Here is a 15524-nt window from a genome sequence, read left to right on the forward strand (position 1 = left end):
CATTCAGCTTGAACCTCTAGGAGAAGGATATTTGGAGATTAATACCACAGCTGATTTGGAAAATACATACATATGTATATCATTACATATTAGGGTATCTGTAAGCTGGGTACTCCCGACTACAAAAATATGAAATTAATGATGATATTTTACAGTTATATTAGCTCAGAAATAATTTCTATAGAAGTTCTACATGTTGCCGTAGCTTGATGAGTAATATTATATTCTGCATATACAATATTTCATTTATCATTTCGTCTCTCTCAATATACTACGCCCATAGTTAGCATATCAAAAATTCGTAGCACTGCGTACTTCAAATCTAAACTAGATCTTCAAGAGTAACGAAATGCGAGGCATCTATAGATTTAGATCAGAGCAGAGCGCATAACAGAGATCATGATGAATATTGTGGAAACCCAATATACTCTCTTCGCTTTGTGAAGGTATATAAAAATATGCTGAAGTTTAGTATTTTTAATACTAACTTACTTCATATAACTAGACATCCAAAAAGTATGCAATCTTTTTTGCGTTATATTTAGTAGAAATGTGCAGCATATATTGGCATATATGTATATATTCGATATTTGTACTTTGAATAACAGCTCATTATCTTATTACCCACCTTAAGCTGTAAATTAATTTAGTTCTACATCTTTAGGAATGAATAAATGATCAGAGATGTTATAAATATACATTAAATATGTATAAGACAAAAAATATGAATAGAAATGTAATTAATAGTATAATAAAATATTATTTGAAGAATCCTTTAAAAAGATCTTTTGGCACTTTTTAAATCTTTTCTTTCTCAGCTCGCTCTTAGACCTCTGGCTAGGTCATTAGACGGACCAGCAAGACGAGGAAAATGCGAGAGCAGCATGTGGTTGTATAACATCGCCCACCTTAGGAACCATTGGATCCTTTTCACCTTAAGATCTATGATTTGACAGCTCTAAATACAATTAAATCAGTTTATTAATTGCCTAATGAAGCTTGAAGATTCTACATCTTTATAGTTTATAGACTTAGCTGTATTCCAAATATCATATCTACAGCCTGTAAAGCAACGAAGTGTAAATAGAGCTATTCGGGGAAGCAACTAAAAGTAAGTTTTGGTCATTTGTGAAAGGCTGAAAGCAAATAAATGAAAGAGTGAGGCATGTTGAAATAATATATGTATATATTTTTTACTTTTCATAGCAGATAACAGATATACAACATATCTAGAGGCTGGTCTCACTGAACCGCGCTCATTTCATACTTTATTAATATAATATTTTGGCATACACATATAACATACATATAAATATATGTATATAAATACTTAAACACTTAGTTAAAGGAATACGACTAATCGAGAGTATCTACTTACAGAGGTACACAAGCAACAACAAAGACTAATGCCTAAACACACACACACACACAACAATATGGGGAATACGTTTTGTGCGTTACGTCCGAGCGTGGTAATATTTACATTCGTTCGAATAAATGGTATATATTGTTCTGTAGGCCACTAGTTTGAGTTTGAACAGGCGACAAATCATTCGTTTTCAATAAGGCTCTAATGCATGCCAATGATGGCCGAAGGCCTTCGTATCATTTTAAGTAGTAGGCGTGGCCCTACTGGCTCACACCTCCTCGTCACTGGCCTGCGAGCAGAGGACCTGCTCCTGCCACCAGTCGTGCACCTCATAGACGGCGTTCGCCTGATTGTTGAACGGCAGCAGCTTCCCGCTGCCCCCAATCAGCTGGCTAATCATTGCCGAGGGACTGCTGAGCGGTCCATGATGATGCTGATGCTGGTGCTGGTGATCCGCGTAGCTGTGCAGCGCCGCCGCTGCGGCCGCCGACGCATTTATTGCCGGATAGTGAAACTGCCCGATCTCGCTGTTGAGCTGAGAGAAGAAAGTGGAGGCCTTGTTGCCGTCGCGCTGCTTGCCCAGCTGGCCCAGCTGGCCGGCATGGGGCAAGGTGGTCATCGAGTTCTTTTTGCGCTGCTGGCTGCTGATGTGCAGGCGCTCCTTGTCGCTCAGCGTGGAGCGCTGCTGGGGATCGCTCGAGGTGGGCGCCAAGAATTTGCGGCCCGCCGAGCTGCCCGTCGAATCGCTGCGGTTGAGCGCGTACGCCCGCTTCCCAACGGCCATCACATAGCGGGCGTTCGAGACGTGCGGATCAGCGTGAGGCGGCACCACGGCGCTACTGCTGGCATCCTTCTCATCGTTCTCCGTGGAGCTCAGTGTGGGCGAGAAGGCGTCGCTGGTGGGCGGACAGGTGCCAGCCACCGCACCGCTGATGGTGCTGATCGCTGACTTGTCTATGATGCCGCCAGGCGCCTTGTCCTCCTGCACATTGGCGCGCATCACTATCTGCTCATTGGTGGCCCGTAATCCGGCGATAAGTGAGTTTTGCTGTTTCTGTGGATGGTTGGATGGATAGTATCACAATGGTTATCCAAATTGTATGGCTAAAGATGCTTACGCTAGCATTTTGCGCTCGAATTTTCTTGAGACAGCCCTCGAGCCAGGTACGTATTGTCATCTTGGCCACCTCCTCCTCGACCAGGTACTCGAATTCCTCGCGAGCCAGCAGCTCCTCCAGCTGCAGCGCCTTTCGTATGTCAACGGAGCGATAGGACAACATGCTGAGTGAGACACACCAAAATTTAGTTCATGCCAAAACCTAAGAGCCGATCGGCTGACTCTTGACCTACTTGATGACATCGTGAAAGGTTACATCCTCGCCATTGTGCAGCTTGTCCAGCTCGTAGCACATGTACTTGAACAGCAGGCGATCCTTTTGGGGATCACACTCGAGCCGGCCCTTCAATAGCCTCAAAATGAACTTGACCCGGCGCACCGGTATGACGCCCCGCTGGTGTATATCCACAATATTCCAAGTGTTCTGGAAATTGCGTATATCGGCATAGGAGAGCAACGCATCCTCTTCGTTCGAATAGAACAGCGAAAAGTTCTCCATGATAATAGCTGTGAGAGACATTTCATGAGTAACTTTCTAATCTATTCGATTGTCATGGTACCCACCCACAAGCAGATTGAGCACAATGTACGTGATTATGACGTAGAATGTGCAGAAGTAAATCAAGCTAGCCGTAAAATTGCCGCAATCCGTTTCCCAGTAGTTTTCACCTCGCGTGCAGTACGGCGGCTGGACCATGCAGTCGTGCATGATCTTATTCCAGTCCTCGCCTGTGACAATGCGGAACAGCATCGCAACGCCTGTCACAGGTGAGCCGAAGTTGGCGCGTCTTCCAATGCCTTCACCATATTTAACGGTGCCTGAAGCAGTCAATGCAAATGTGAAAGTAGATGTCCATAAATATATCTGGGAAATGGATGGGCACTTACCAAACAGAATGGTGCCGGCTAATGCATAGAAGAAGACCAGCAGAAACATTCCAAAGATGATGAAGAATGACTTGCAGACGGACACACCGACCGTTAGCATCAGCATCTTCAGCGTAGTGTGCTTTCCGGTGATGGTAAAGAATCGCAGGATAACCACCATAAACCCAAAGAAGTACGACAAATCGTTCTGCAAAAATCAATATCAGAGGGGAGTACAAAATATGTACATTGTACATACATATGATAATCATAATAAATAATATAGACAATGTTAGGGTAATCCTTATAAAAACAAATTTATGTATATATACATACACATAATAATATATACATACATAAAAAATATATTGGAAATTCAGTCAGACCTAAGCCACTACGAGAAGGTAGATAGACTCTATGAGAATCTAATGACCAAAATTCAAGAAAGAAACCACTAGTCAAGCACGACTAGAAAACAGCCAAATCCTCGAGTTAGCTATAAATATTATAAAAATCAACATTGTAATAATCGAAACCCCAAGTCGAGCCCGACTGGAAGATACCCTAATCCTCGAATTAACTATGAATATTATAAAACTCAACATTTATAATAATCATAATAAAAGTTAGGAGAGTCGAGCTACACAGTAACTCAAATTCCAACTAAATAACTGAATTTTTATAATCATTAATCGATAGCATTAAAACGGAAGTAGATACATATGTGCCTAGAAAACAGTACTTAGGACGCTTAAGCATCTAGCTCTTATGGGTTCTGAGATCAACAACAGACAGACAAACCATATTTAATTTGACTCAACTCGTACTCCTGATCAAAAAGTATAAATACTATTAGGCTTGCCACGCCTCCTTTTGCCAGTTACATGGAATGATTTCCCATTTTCGATAGGCTCAGAGTATGAATAGCTACATATCCTCAAATAAATAATAAACAGCTTTTATAAACTTCATAGAAGTAGAGAACTGAAGGAATGATGGACAAACGGACAGACCTAGGGCTTATCCTCTAATTTATCATGACATGTCTTCTTTAGCCTCTTAAATTCATTTCAAGAAAATAAAATTATAGCCAGTTCAATTCAAATGATCAGCCTTACCCTGAGTATAGTTTGCAGTATAATCCAGATGACGCCCGCGACGGTTACCAGCAAATCGTATCGATTGCGCCTGGATTGCCAGTAGCCACGGGGTGTGAACGCAATGTTCTTCATGACCACCTCGATGACGAAGACAAAGGTGAGGACGGCGCTCACAATCACTAGACGTTCCGTGTGCACCTCGCCCTTGATCCACTGCAAATGGGGTGGGAATGGGACAGTTAAGATACTAACAATGCCAATTGATAGCCCATTTCAGTTACCGTTATGGACAGCAACATGCTGTTAATGAGCACCACCACAGCAATGACCCGCTTGAAGATGATGTGCTGCGTAATATCGTAAGTAAAGGCACGAATCTTGCGTCCATCCGGACGTGGAGGCAAGTGCAGGGGCTGGGCGATTTTGAGACGTTTCTTGAGATCGCACCATCGCCGCTGATCCACGGTGAGCAGGGCTGTGCCCTTGTTCTCCGAATAGTTGGCAATGACCACGCCCACGAACAACGTTAGTCCGATCATGCAGCCCAAGAAGATGTAGATGTGAATATAAATGGCGTGGATCTGCAAATTGAATATGTTTAGTACTACAAATAGAAGAGGCCAAGAGGTGACTTTACCGGTCCGACAGCTTTGATGAGTACATCGCGCACATCTAGCCAGCCCTTGAACGAGAGCACCTCGAATAGGGTGAGCATAGCATCGCCAATATTGTCAAAGTTGAAGCGACGCGGGTTGGCCCAGACGCGCGGCACCAGCATGGCCGGATAGGATTCGTCTGGACCCGGAGTCAGCTTCATTTTCGTAACAAAGACACGTCGCATGAAGACACCGACACAGTTCTCACGGCGCAGTATTGTCGGATCGTTGCAGCGGGCCAAGCGTCCGCCGTACAGCTGTACGCCGTAGCTGGCAAAGATGAACATGAGCAGGATCAGCAGCGTGGATACCAGCAGAATTTCCTTAAAGCCTCGGCACAGCTCATAGACCACCTTTCGCATGTGCGGAACTAGCGTAAAGATTCTCAACGGCCGTACGCAGCGCAGTATCATCAGCAGCTGGGCCGCCGAATTGGTGGGAATATTGTGCGGCATCCAGCACAGGAACGACGTCGAGACAACATAGATGAACACGTCCAGCGCTGCAGCCACGTCCTTGATATAGGCCTTGGGCGTGAAGAACAGGCCATCGGCCAGTATCTTCATGGCCAGCTCCAGGCTCATGAAGATGACGAAACCATATTCAGCGATCTGCAGCGTGGGATGATCCATCAGGCGGTAGCTGGGCGTCTCGAACATCATCGAGATGCACGAGAGCGTGGTGGCGAATATCATCACCCAGTCCAGGTAGGTGACCAGACCCAGGAAGTTACTAATAGATGGGCATGCGAATAATGCAAATGCGAGTTAGCTGAGTCCAGCTTGGGGCAACCCGAGGCGCTACTTACTGCAAGCTCTTGTACTGCACCTTGCGCTCCTTGCCGGTTAGGGGATCCTTCAGGCGCGCATCGTAGCGCGCGTGCACGATCTTCTGGCAGATCTTGCGGAAGCGACTCTCGCGCGGCACCAGAAACAGCGGCGTGTCGAAGAACGGATGGTTTTCCCGTAGATCTTCCTCGCGCTGATTGCGTCGCATTTCAGCCTGCTGGCGCTTCGCCTGCAGCAGCTTGATGTCCAGATCGTGGGGCCGGGCCCGGCCCGAGTTGGCACGTGGTGCGGCCGCAATGTCACCGTTCTCCATCAGATGCTCGTAGGTCTGCTTCAGCTTGATCGAACCGGAACGGACGCTGCGACGTATCGAACGGGAGCCGAATCTGCGAATTGGTAGCGTACACACATCAAACGAATCATGCCGCCCACGGGCAAAGCTCACTTACTTTTTCTGATCGACGCGCCAGGGCTTCGAGTGCGTGATCGTGCCCTGGGACTTGAGGCCACCCTTGGTGCCCACCACGGGCAGCATCGCTGAGTCGCCCAGCATCAGGCGTTGATTGTTGCTGTCGCTGTGGGCACGAAAGATTATCAAACCATATTATCCACAACAACTTAATAGCATTATATTCCCGTTACTCACTTAATGATGTGCGTGATTGCCAACTTACGGAGGCTACTGCCAGCGGCTCTCACCTTGGCCGTCTTGTTCATGATGCGCACCGGCTTCTGCTTGCGGAACACTACATTGGACTCCCAGCACTCGGACATGGGACGCTTACAGTTCTCGACTAGCGATGGATCGTCCGTCTCCAGTTCGATTACGAAATGCTTCATGAAGCTCTCACGCACCTTGGGTAGTATAAAGTCGTTGGGAATACGGTGCAGAATGGTCATTTGTGGTGAGTCTGGGAATTTCTCAAAGATTCGTAGGCGAAATGGTAGAGTTTCTTTGATTTCAGCGCTTTGCTCGCGAAACTTGAGCTGCTTCAGCTTTTTTATGTCCTCGTCCAGCTCCAAATTATCCAAAATGACCGCCACGAAAAGACTGAGCACGATGAGTGTTACGAAAAGATGGTAGAGTATGAAGTAGACGGCGACCAGTGGTGTCAGCGTCTTGCTGGTGCGTATCATGGTCTCATCCATGACCTCCACCCATGCCTCCTGTGTGAGAATCTGGAACATGCTCATGAAGGCCTCCGGGAACGACTCGAACTTGGTGAAATCGCAGAGGAAACAAAACAATTGCATCGAAATGCTGGAGCTGATGATCAGCAAGCACATGGTGAAGATGATCAGGGAGCCGAGCTTCTTGCCGGGCCCAAAGATCTTGTAGACGAAGCCCTCGAGCATGGGAGAGGCCTTAATCAAGCGCACGACACGGAGCACTTGAAAGTACGTCAATCCGGACAGATAAAAGATGGGCACGATGTGCAGAGTGGTGCCAGCGGCCAGCAGGAGCTCGAACTTGTGTATGGAATGCTTGTAGTAGCCGCGCCAGCCCAGGCAGTAGATCTTAAACAGTGTCTCGAGGTCGAGCAGGCAGGTGAATATCACCTCGATGTAGTAATATCTCTCGTAAAAGACGTGACGAGGCCGGCCATCATGCTTGAACGCCATCGTGGCCGTCACAATGCCATTGGCCAGGATCACTGTCATGACCAGCATCCGGAAGTAGGGCGAGCGGAGGATGGCATGGCATGTCTCCGGCGCCAAGCCGCCGTGCTTGTTATCATCGATCGTGACCAATCGCCAGCCGGAGTCGTTGCCACTGAGTATCTGGGAGGCGGCCGTCTTTTGGATATGCCCTCTGGCTCCCCACATCTGTTGAAACTGGACGCGTATCTCGTTGAAGGTCTCCGTGATGACAGCAATGAAGACGTTCTTCACCAGCCAAGCTAGGAAAAATATCATGGTGCTGAAGTAGAATGCGGCACGCCAGGCTGGCAGAGAGTCTATGGCCCGGTACATGATGAACACCCATCCCTCCTGCGAGGCGGCCTGATAGACCGTAAAAATGCTCGTGGCAATGTCCTCGAAGCCATTGAAGCCAATGACGTAGCTACTGAGGAAGTCCATCTTCATGCAACGCATTCCCGGTGAACACTGATAGCCCGAGTCTGGATCCATGGAGCAGAAGGTGTCGGGTATAGCCAGCGAATTGATCGTGAGTATCCTAATGAGAGAGAGAGAGAGGGAGAGAGAGAATGCTTAGAAGGGCGCTCACTCATCGCCATACTCGATATACTTACGGCCTGCCGAGCAGATCATAATTCGTATTATTCATGACGCAGTGATTCTTCAGCTCCCCGAAGAACTGTACGCCGAGCAGTCCGTATAGCGACATGAAGAATAAGAAGAAGAGCGTCACATTGTAGATTTGCTGACTCGAGCGTCTGAAAAGGGAAGGCTCCAGTTGTCATCGACTGTTTTCGAAATGAGATGGTTCTTCACTTACTTGAAAATTTGATTGATGCGACTCTTGGGCATGCTGAACTTGAGAAAAACTCGCAGGAATCGTATCATAATCAACGGACGTGGCGCACGCATAATAGATAGATAAGAAAACCTGTAGACGAATAAGACAAAGGGGTTGGAAGTTTCGATGCAGTGAATTCGCATTGATGTTGACTTACTTTGGCACAATTTCAAGCACTTCGAATATCTGGAGTATGATGGAGACCCAGAGAAAGCTCACCATGGAGGCATCGAACTGGCACCAGTGATCCTTCAAATAGGGCACCTCGCCCTGCCAAAGAAATGGAGAACGGAGTACGTTAGCTCAAGCTCATCTCATCATCGAGTTAACTTACGTTCAGTACTCCACGAATGTGCATCTTGGCAATCATCTCGGCCGTGAAGAGCACCGTCACAGCCGTATCGGACACAAAGGTGATGTACTGCAACGAGGGATGACGCTCGAAGGTCTTGGGCGTGTTCAGCGAGACGGAGGCGAGTGAGACCAATGCACAGAGGCGCATGAGGCGGCGCACCCACAGCTTGTTGACCCACTCGATGTCCGCGCTCTCGTTCAGGGACTCCTCCGGGCCGTAGTCGGCCAGAAAGGGTTCGCCGCCCTTGAGGCTCTGCTTCCTGCCGAGCATAATCTTGTTGCCGATGCCAGTGGCGATGCCCAATCCGATGGGTGGCACTCCCGTAATGGCGGCGCTGCCCACAGTGCTGCTGATGCCACCGCAAATGCCCATGCCCGCCGCGGCGGCTCCACCGCCCAGGCCGCCAATGCCGCCCAGCAGATTGAGGCCGCCGCCAACGCCGCCCACAGGACACACTGAGGCGCCGGCTCCATTGTTGTGGGCATTGCTCGAGGATTGGCCACCGATGGCCGTTGACGCTCCCGCGCCGGCTGCCGTTGACAAGCCGCCAGGCTGCTGCTGCATCCCACCGTAGGCCGTGCTGCTGCCGCTGCCCGAGTTCACAATCGTGGTCGGACTGTTGAGCACGCTGGATGCATCTTGGCGTGTGCCCAATCCGTTGCAAGGACTGCTACCCGGCGATGGATTAAAGTTCAAATGGCTGATTTGCTGCTGCGAGCTGCGCAGATGCGAGTGCGGATGCTGATGCTGATGCTGGTGCGGATGCTGTTGCTGCTGTTGCTGTTGATGGGAATGCGGATGCTGCGGATGCTGCGGATGCTGTTGGTGTTGCTGCGGTGTCAGGCTGTTTCCGCTGGAGGAACTGGTGCTGGCCGTCGCTGGCGTTGTGATGCCGCTGGCGGAGTGAAAGCTGCCGCTGCCTCCCGTCCGTTTATTACGAGCAGCTGCACCCAAGCGACGAATTTGTAAGCGGTCAATCATTCAAGCAGCGCATCTTGCTCCCGCCTGGGCCGTGAGTTATGTGAATATCCGTGCCGCCAAGACAAAGGCGCAAATGTCTTTAACTTGTCCGCGTATCTAAGTGTGTGTGTGTGTGTGTGTGTGTGAAGAGACGTCAATTAGTCACAATTTATACTACTGTCAATAGATAGATATATGTATGTACATATATCAGCACGTTGAAGCGCTTTCAACCCCCATGAGCAAGGCAAGAGAGAGTCCTGCACACACACACACACACGTATACTTATTCACTTGTCTTGTTTACCACACACACACATACATACATACCTATGCACATATCGTACTTACATTTTCTTATCAGCTCTTTGCTTACATACTTTTGTTTTCAATCGGAGTTTGCGCTTTTTTATCATTTGCCTCCATCTCAAAGGCGCGTTATGCCAAGTGGAATGTCTTACTGTTTTACCAGAACCGTCTTTTTCTTTTTCTTTTGTTTGTGACTGATTTTCAACTAAAGAAAAAGTAAAAGTAAATTATGAAAACGAAACGGCAAACTGCAATTGGAGGGCAACGAATGCGCGCTCGGAGCCAACGGTTATTCCAGGGACGTACACAGATGCAGACTGCTACGGCGGAGTGCCTAACAGTTGACATCCTGCCAAATACAGGGTGTACGCTCTGGGTGTCCGGCGCCTGCGCACTGGCCGTGCCAAGAAACGGGTCGATGATGGCCACACAGTAGTCATCAGACTTGTGGAGAGTGGTGTCACGTTTGGTGGGCTAAACGGCGTGCGATTAAGTGCTTCAAGTGAACATGGGCGGAACATCGTCGCGTAATAAATCACAATCCGTGAGCTATCCGGAGCACGATGATCCGGCGTATCGCAAGTGCCAGGAGCTGAAGGCAAGTGCAATTATCTAATCTTGTGGCATTGGCCAGCCTAACGAAACCCCATGCAGATGGAGCGCTGGATTCAGATGCACTACCAGATCAAGCAGCGGGAACAGGCCCTGGCCATTGCCCAGCATCGGGAGCTCTTCTACTGGCTGAGCGGCTTCTACATCAGCGCCGTCTGCGGCTGTGCCAACTATTACCAGCGGGTCAAGCGCGCCTCGGTACTGGCACCGCTGCTGCCGCTCACCTTCGTCATGGGCTACTATGCGGACTGGGCGTACGGCAGTAAGCTGCACCGCATTCAGGGTACATCATCATCATCTCTCTCTCTCTCTCTCTCTATCATCGTCAATAATCACTCCATTTTACAGCCGAGGCGAATATAATCATGGAGCACGAGCAGGAGCTGCTGCACTGGCCGGGCGGACTGCCAACGGTTGCCAGCATCGATGAGGCCCGGGTCGAGGTGCACATGGAAAAGAAAATGCATCCGCATCACATGTAGACAGCAAAGTGTCCGTACTCGATTTCCGCATCCAATCTCAAGTGGCTCATCTATTTTCCCAACTCTTTTGCTCAAAGTTATTATTACTCAAGCGTACGTCATTTATGCATCGGTAGTGCACGGTACATATACGTATGTATGTGTGCATGTGCATATGTTTATATCAACTGTTGAAATACTCTTTTAAGCTCTTAAACTCTTTTCCTTCCCTATACTCTATATACATATATATATTTATATATAGTTACATATAATGGGTATACACCCATATACATGTCGGTACATATCCCGACTCCTGCAGAGTTCGTATGTATGTATGACATGTGAGTGCATAGGAAATTTCATACATGCATATGTATATGCACTCAAGCGATGCTCTTCGATGCCTATGCATAGCAGGAAGTGGAGATCATACTCACATATACATACCTATACAGTAGACTCCGGTTAGAACGACTCCGCTTATAGAGTTTGTACGGTGATTGAGAATAAACATATACGGCTATAGCGTCGTTCGGATATTAAGACGTTCCCCTCAGCATCGCTACAACCGGATTCTAACTTATACGAGCGTTACTTTTAAGTATATTTATTCATTTACATATATTCTAAAAAAAAAAGAAAGGAAACCAAACATGTTCACACATTCACATCATGATGTACGTCGATTCTCTTACAAGTTACCATCGGACTTACGTATATACATACTTCCTTATAAACAAGCATACATATATTAATGGAGGAATGAATGTTTTTAAAGACAATACTTCTTATATTATACGTTTAGGTAATTATTGTAACACTAATGTATAACAAGCTAGCAATTGTAGCCTAGAGAGCATCTAATAAAGTGTCTGTGTGAGTGCCTGCGTGTGCGTGTGTGCGTGTGTGTGTGTGTGTGTGTGTGTGCGAGTGTGAGTGTGTATAGTAACAGTACCAAACCAATAAACCGATTTCCAATTCAATCCAATCAGTAGTGTATATGCCCATCCTCGAGCAGACCGTCTTCGATCAGCGTACGGTTATCCTTCTTGTAGTGCGTGTCGCAGAACTCGGCGATGCGAACGCAAGCCTCCTCGAGCATCGCGGCTGGGACTGTCAGGACGATGCGTATGTAGCCCGGATAGGAGAAACAGCTGCCGGGCAGACAGAAGACGCTCTGCTCGTTGACCAGCTCCTGCACGAAGTGCGTGTCGTCCTTGAAGGCCAGAAAGCGCTCAATGCAGACGCCAATCATCATGTACATGGCGCCGTTCGGCATGACGGGATTGAGCCCGGGCACCGCCTTCAGCATCTTGTACGCCAGCTGGGCATTGGTCTATATTGAATATGAATATTGTGTTATTGGGATTTACTGTTTGTTCGCTGAGCTGATCGAATTTGCACTCACGTGAAGCACCTCGATGACGCTATCAAAGTAGGACTGCGGCGTCTTGGTCAGTATGTCGGGTAGTGCACCCTGGATGATCGTGTTCGTGCCGAGAATGCGGCCGCACATGTTCTTGAGGCCGTTGAGTGCGGTGCCCAGACGCTTGTGATGGTCGTGCACAATGATCCAGCCCATGCGCCAGCCGGGCACCAGGAAGCGCTTCGTGAGACCGCCGCACGAGAGCACCGGCACCTCACGGGTGAGACTGCTAACCGCCACGTGACGCGAGCCCGGAAATACAAAGTGCTCATAGATCTGATCAAAGACAAAGAAAATCAAGTGGTAAAAGGATCGTGGAGTAACTCAATGCGCACTAACCTCATCGGCGATTATGGGCAGATAGTGGCGTTCGCAAATGTCAATCAGCTCCAGCAGGTGCTCCTCATCGTAGACGCTGCCGCAGGGATTGCTCGGATTGTTGATCAGCAGCGCGGCCGTATTGGCATCGATCAGACTCTCCAGCTGCCGGAGATCGGCACGCCACTGCTTCTCCGGCAACAGTTCATAGTAGCGCACTTCAATGTCCAGGCCCTCGGCCAGGGTGTGGTAGAGGCAGAAGCCCGGTCGGGGCACCAATATGTTCTGGCCGCGCTCGGCCAGCGCCAGTATGCAGTACTCCAGGGCCGAGGAGCAGCCGCTGCAGAGCAGCACCTCGCTGGGATCGATTGTGCCGCCAGGACGCTGATGTGCACTGTACTGGGCCACCGCCTGGCGCGACGCCTCATGGCCCTGGGTGTGGGCGTAGCCATTGAACTTGCCGCTCTCCAGCGAGCGGAGCACAGCCTTCATGGTCTCATCGGCCGCCTTCAGGTTGCCGAACGTCGTGGGATCACCTACGAAATGAGATGAACTATGTAGTACAATGTCTTCAACTCGAAGAGGATCTATGGGAGAAATGTGGATTCGACTAAGGCCTGCCCTATTACGCTAGATCCTAACTCATTTTCCCCGACCCGGCCTAAAACTCGTTTCGCGTATTTTTGCATGTTTCCGCCTTGTCATTGCGTCCCATGTGGGACAACAATATTCCACCTTCTAAGCAAATTCGATTCTTGATCTTGCTCCAAACAGGTGAAACTACATTTTATGCAAATGCATTGAAAACGCGCGCGCGCGCTCGACGCCATGAAAACAACAAAAAGAACACAAACAACAAGAATAAATAATATTAATAATAATAATAATGATAATAATAATACTAATAATGTGTAACAGAGCTCGAATTGTGGCTTCTGGAACCGCCCTATTAGCTTTGAATAAATTAAGGGGCAATACGCAATATGCGAGCATCATAAAAATGCATATGAAACTGAAGAAAGTTCGATGTAGATCTAGGTATTTATAGATATTATATTATTCCAAAGTATTTTCATAAATATTTGTATTTTTGACAAAACGAAATGTATTCCATGTGGAAATGCCATTTGCGTTTAATTACCTCGATGTAGATCTAGATATTTATAGATATATTAGTATTCCATAATATTTAAATAAATGTATTTTTATATTTGACAAAATGAAACGAGTGTTTCACAAAACTAGTTTCAGTTGAGCACAAAATAATACGATTTAATATTGATAAAAATAAAAAATAAAAAAAAAGTAGAAGCTCGAAATATTGGAGCTGCGTCTCGAAAGGGCCAGCCGGCTAGCCAGCGAGCCCCCCTCAGAGACAAGCGAGATTTGGCACATCTACCATATCGATATAATCAATTCAAATATATGTATGTATGTCTGTAATTTGATGGCACAGAAAGTAGAATTTTAAAATATTCTAAGCCGACGATCAGACGATCGACTCTCTATGGAGCTACTCACCTATGGATAGGGGTATCATGGGCTTCTGTGGATTGGGCTTGATCTGCAGCGCCTCGACAATGTTGCGAATGCGATTGTGCGTGTTGAGGGACAGAGAGGAGCCCTTGATCTGCCACTGAGTGCGACGCTGAGCATCATCTTCTAGCTTCTGCAAGTGCAGCTCCTGGGCGAGCGTCTCGTCAACGATTGCGACTCCGCTGCTGGGAGCTGTTGCCGGAGGGTTGGCGTGGCTGCTGCGGCGGCTTTCAAACTTGTGATCTTTGCTGACAGCACTGCTAAGCATTATCACCAGAGCAGGGTATGAACGATTTTTGGCACAGAAAAAAACAAAAGAAAAATACAAAAAAAAACAACCAAGGGCCCAAAGGAGAGTCGAGAATTTAAACCAAATCGAGGCAGTTGCCGGACACGCGCTTGTGGCTTCTCGGCGGGGCGGCTCAGTTCAGTATTCAAATGAATGTAAAATTGGAATCCTGATTTTCATTCCACACAAGCATTGGTGATCGCAATCTCAATGATGGGTCTCTGGGGCTGTGGTTGGGTTGCGTTGGCGTATCGTATTAGGTCGATGCGAATTCTGGTCTAAATCAAAACTGATTTACTCGGCTGATCTCTTGGTGCTTTTATCGGCTCTGGCTGCGCCGCTTGGCCGCTTTAATATATACGCCATATATATATATATATACGATTTTCTAAGACATACCTACGTACATATATACATATGTACGGCACCGCACGCGCTTCGGCCGGACCCGAGACGAAGAACAACAACGGCTGCAACTTCGGCTTCAGCTGCTGCTCGGGCCTATCCACTGATTTGAATACTGTTGTGGATCGGTCGATCGATCGATCGATCGATCGATCGCTCGGTCGAGACGACAAAAATAAGTAAATAAATATACATACGAACATACTTTTGCATATAAACAATATGTAGATTTTGTATAAAGCCTGATTCGACTTGGGACAAGATTATTTAGTTAAAAAAACAAAACAACAACAACAACAACAATAACAATAAACGATAACAACGACATTGTAGCATTTGCAAAATGCCTAAAGTTTTATCTCTTGATAACCAACAACAGTTTGATTACAACAATAACAGTTAGTATTATTTCGTAGAGCTTAGTCTCATCCCAGATACACTCAATCTGTTCTACTATAGACATGCATATGT

At 47.4% G+C, this 15524-nt stretch overlaps 4 protein-coding genes across 5 annotated transcripts in view; 1 reads left to right on the plus strand and 3 right to left on the minus strand.

The window, feature by feature from the left end:
* The window catches only part of LOC108655760 (uncharacterized), a 173265-nt gene extending 159820 nt beyond the window's left edge, over positions 1-13445 (minus strand). Inside the window, exon 1 of the mRNA XM_089263801.1 lies at positions 13435-13445. The gene's annotated coding sequence lies outside the window, so the exon portion shown is untranslated. The remainder of the gene's footprint in view (positions 1-13434) is intronic.
* na (sodium leak channel non-selective protein na) lies at positions 1169-10306 on the minus strand. Of its 2 annotated transcripts, none has more exons than XM_030388969.2 (16): positions 10046-10306; positions 8714-9811; positions 8537-8649; positions 8359-8469; positions 8153-8296; positions 6544-8076; positions 6347-6472; positions 5918-6256; positions 5091-5841; positions 4735-5034; positions 4472-4666; positions 3375-3561; positions 3051-3305; positions 2720-2993; positions 2488-2650; positions 1169-2423 (listed from the first exon to the last, which is right to left on the minus strand). In XM_030388969.2, exons 2-16 carry the CDS (start codon positions 9713-9715, stop codon positions 1638-1640), a joined length of 6279 nt encoding a protein of 2092 aa, XP_030244829.1. In that variant the 5' UTR covers positions 9716-9811; positions 10046-10306; the 3' UTR covers positions 1169-1637. The 2 variants fall into 2 exon arrangements, with proteins under 2 accessions (XP_030244829.1, XP_030244827.1); XM_030388967.2 differs by having other exon boundaries at positions 5918-6283.
* On the plus strand, positions 10400-11721 carry LOC115564540 (plasminogen receptor (KT)). The gene is made up of 3 exons (XM_030388973.2): positions 10400-10601; positions 10658-10898; positions 10964-11721. Exons 1-3 carry the CDS (start codon positions 10512-10514, stop codon positions 11095-11097), a joined length of 465 nt encoding a protein of 154 aa, XP_030244833.1. The 5' UTR covers positions 10400-10511; the 3' UTR covers positions 11098-11721.
* Tat (Tyrosine aminotransferase) lies at positions 11671-14986 on the minus strand. The gene is made up of 4 exons (XM_030388970.2): positions 14345-14986; positions 12845-13359; positions 12488-12781; positions 11671-12415 (listed from the first exon to the last, which is right to left on the minus strand). The coding sequence occupies exons 1-4, from the start codon at positions 14625-14627 to the stop codon at positions 12068-12070; spliced, it is 1440 nt and encodes a 479-aa protein (XP_030244830.1). The 5' UTR covers positions 14628-14986; the 3' UTR covers positions 11671-12067.
* Positions 14987-15524: the final 538 nt, after the last annotated feature.

Source organism: Drosophila navojoa, chromosome X (assembly GCF_054131105.1).
Source record: "Drosophila navojoa isolate 15081-1374.11 chromosome X, UAZ_NAV_1.0, whole genome shotgun sequence".
NCBI classification, from domain to species: domain Eukaryota; kingdom Metazoa; phylum Arthropoda; class Insecta; order Diptera; family Drosophilidae; genus Drosophila; species Drosophila navojoa.

Coding starts and splice junctions, on each gene's coding strand:
- na (XM_030388967.2), bottom strand. CDS start 9,715: ATGATTGACCGCTTACAAATTCGTCGCTTGGGTGCAGCTGCTCGTAAT. Junction 5,842..5,917: donor GTGCAGTACAAGAGCTTGCA/GTAAGTAGCGCC, acceptor CCCATCTATTAG/TAACTTCCTGGGTCTGGTCA. Junction 2,651..2,719: donor ACCTTTCACGATGTCATCAA/GTAGGTCAAGAG, acceptor TGTCTCACTCAG/CATGTTGTCCTATCGCTCCG.
- LOC115564540 (XM_030388973.2), top strand. CDS start 10,512: ATGGGCGGAACATCGTCGCGTAATAAATCACAATCCGTGAGCTATCCG. Junction 10,602..10,657: donor GCAAGTGCCAGGAGCTGAAG/GCAAGTGCAATT, acceptor AACCCCATGCAG/ATGGAGCGCTGGATTCAGAT. Junction 10,899..10,963: donor TAAGCTGCACCGCATTCAGG/GTACATCATCAT, acceptor TCCATTTTACAG/CCGAGGCGAATATAATCATG.
- Tat (XM_030388970.2), bottom strand. CDS start 14,627: ATGCTTAGCAGTGCTGTCAGCAAAGATCACAAGTTTGAAAGCCGCCGC. Junction 13,360..14,344: donor CATGATACCCCTATCCATAG/GTGAGTAGCTCC, acceptor CTCATTTCGTAG/GTGATCCCACGACGTTCGGC. Junction 12,782..12,844: donor TGCCCATAATCGCCGATGAG/GTTAGTGCGCAT, acceptor GTCTTTGATCAG/ATCTATGAGCACTTTGTATT.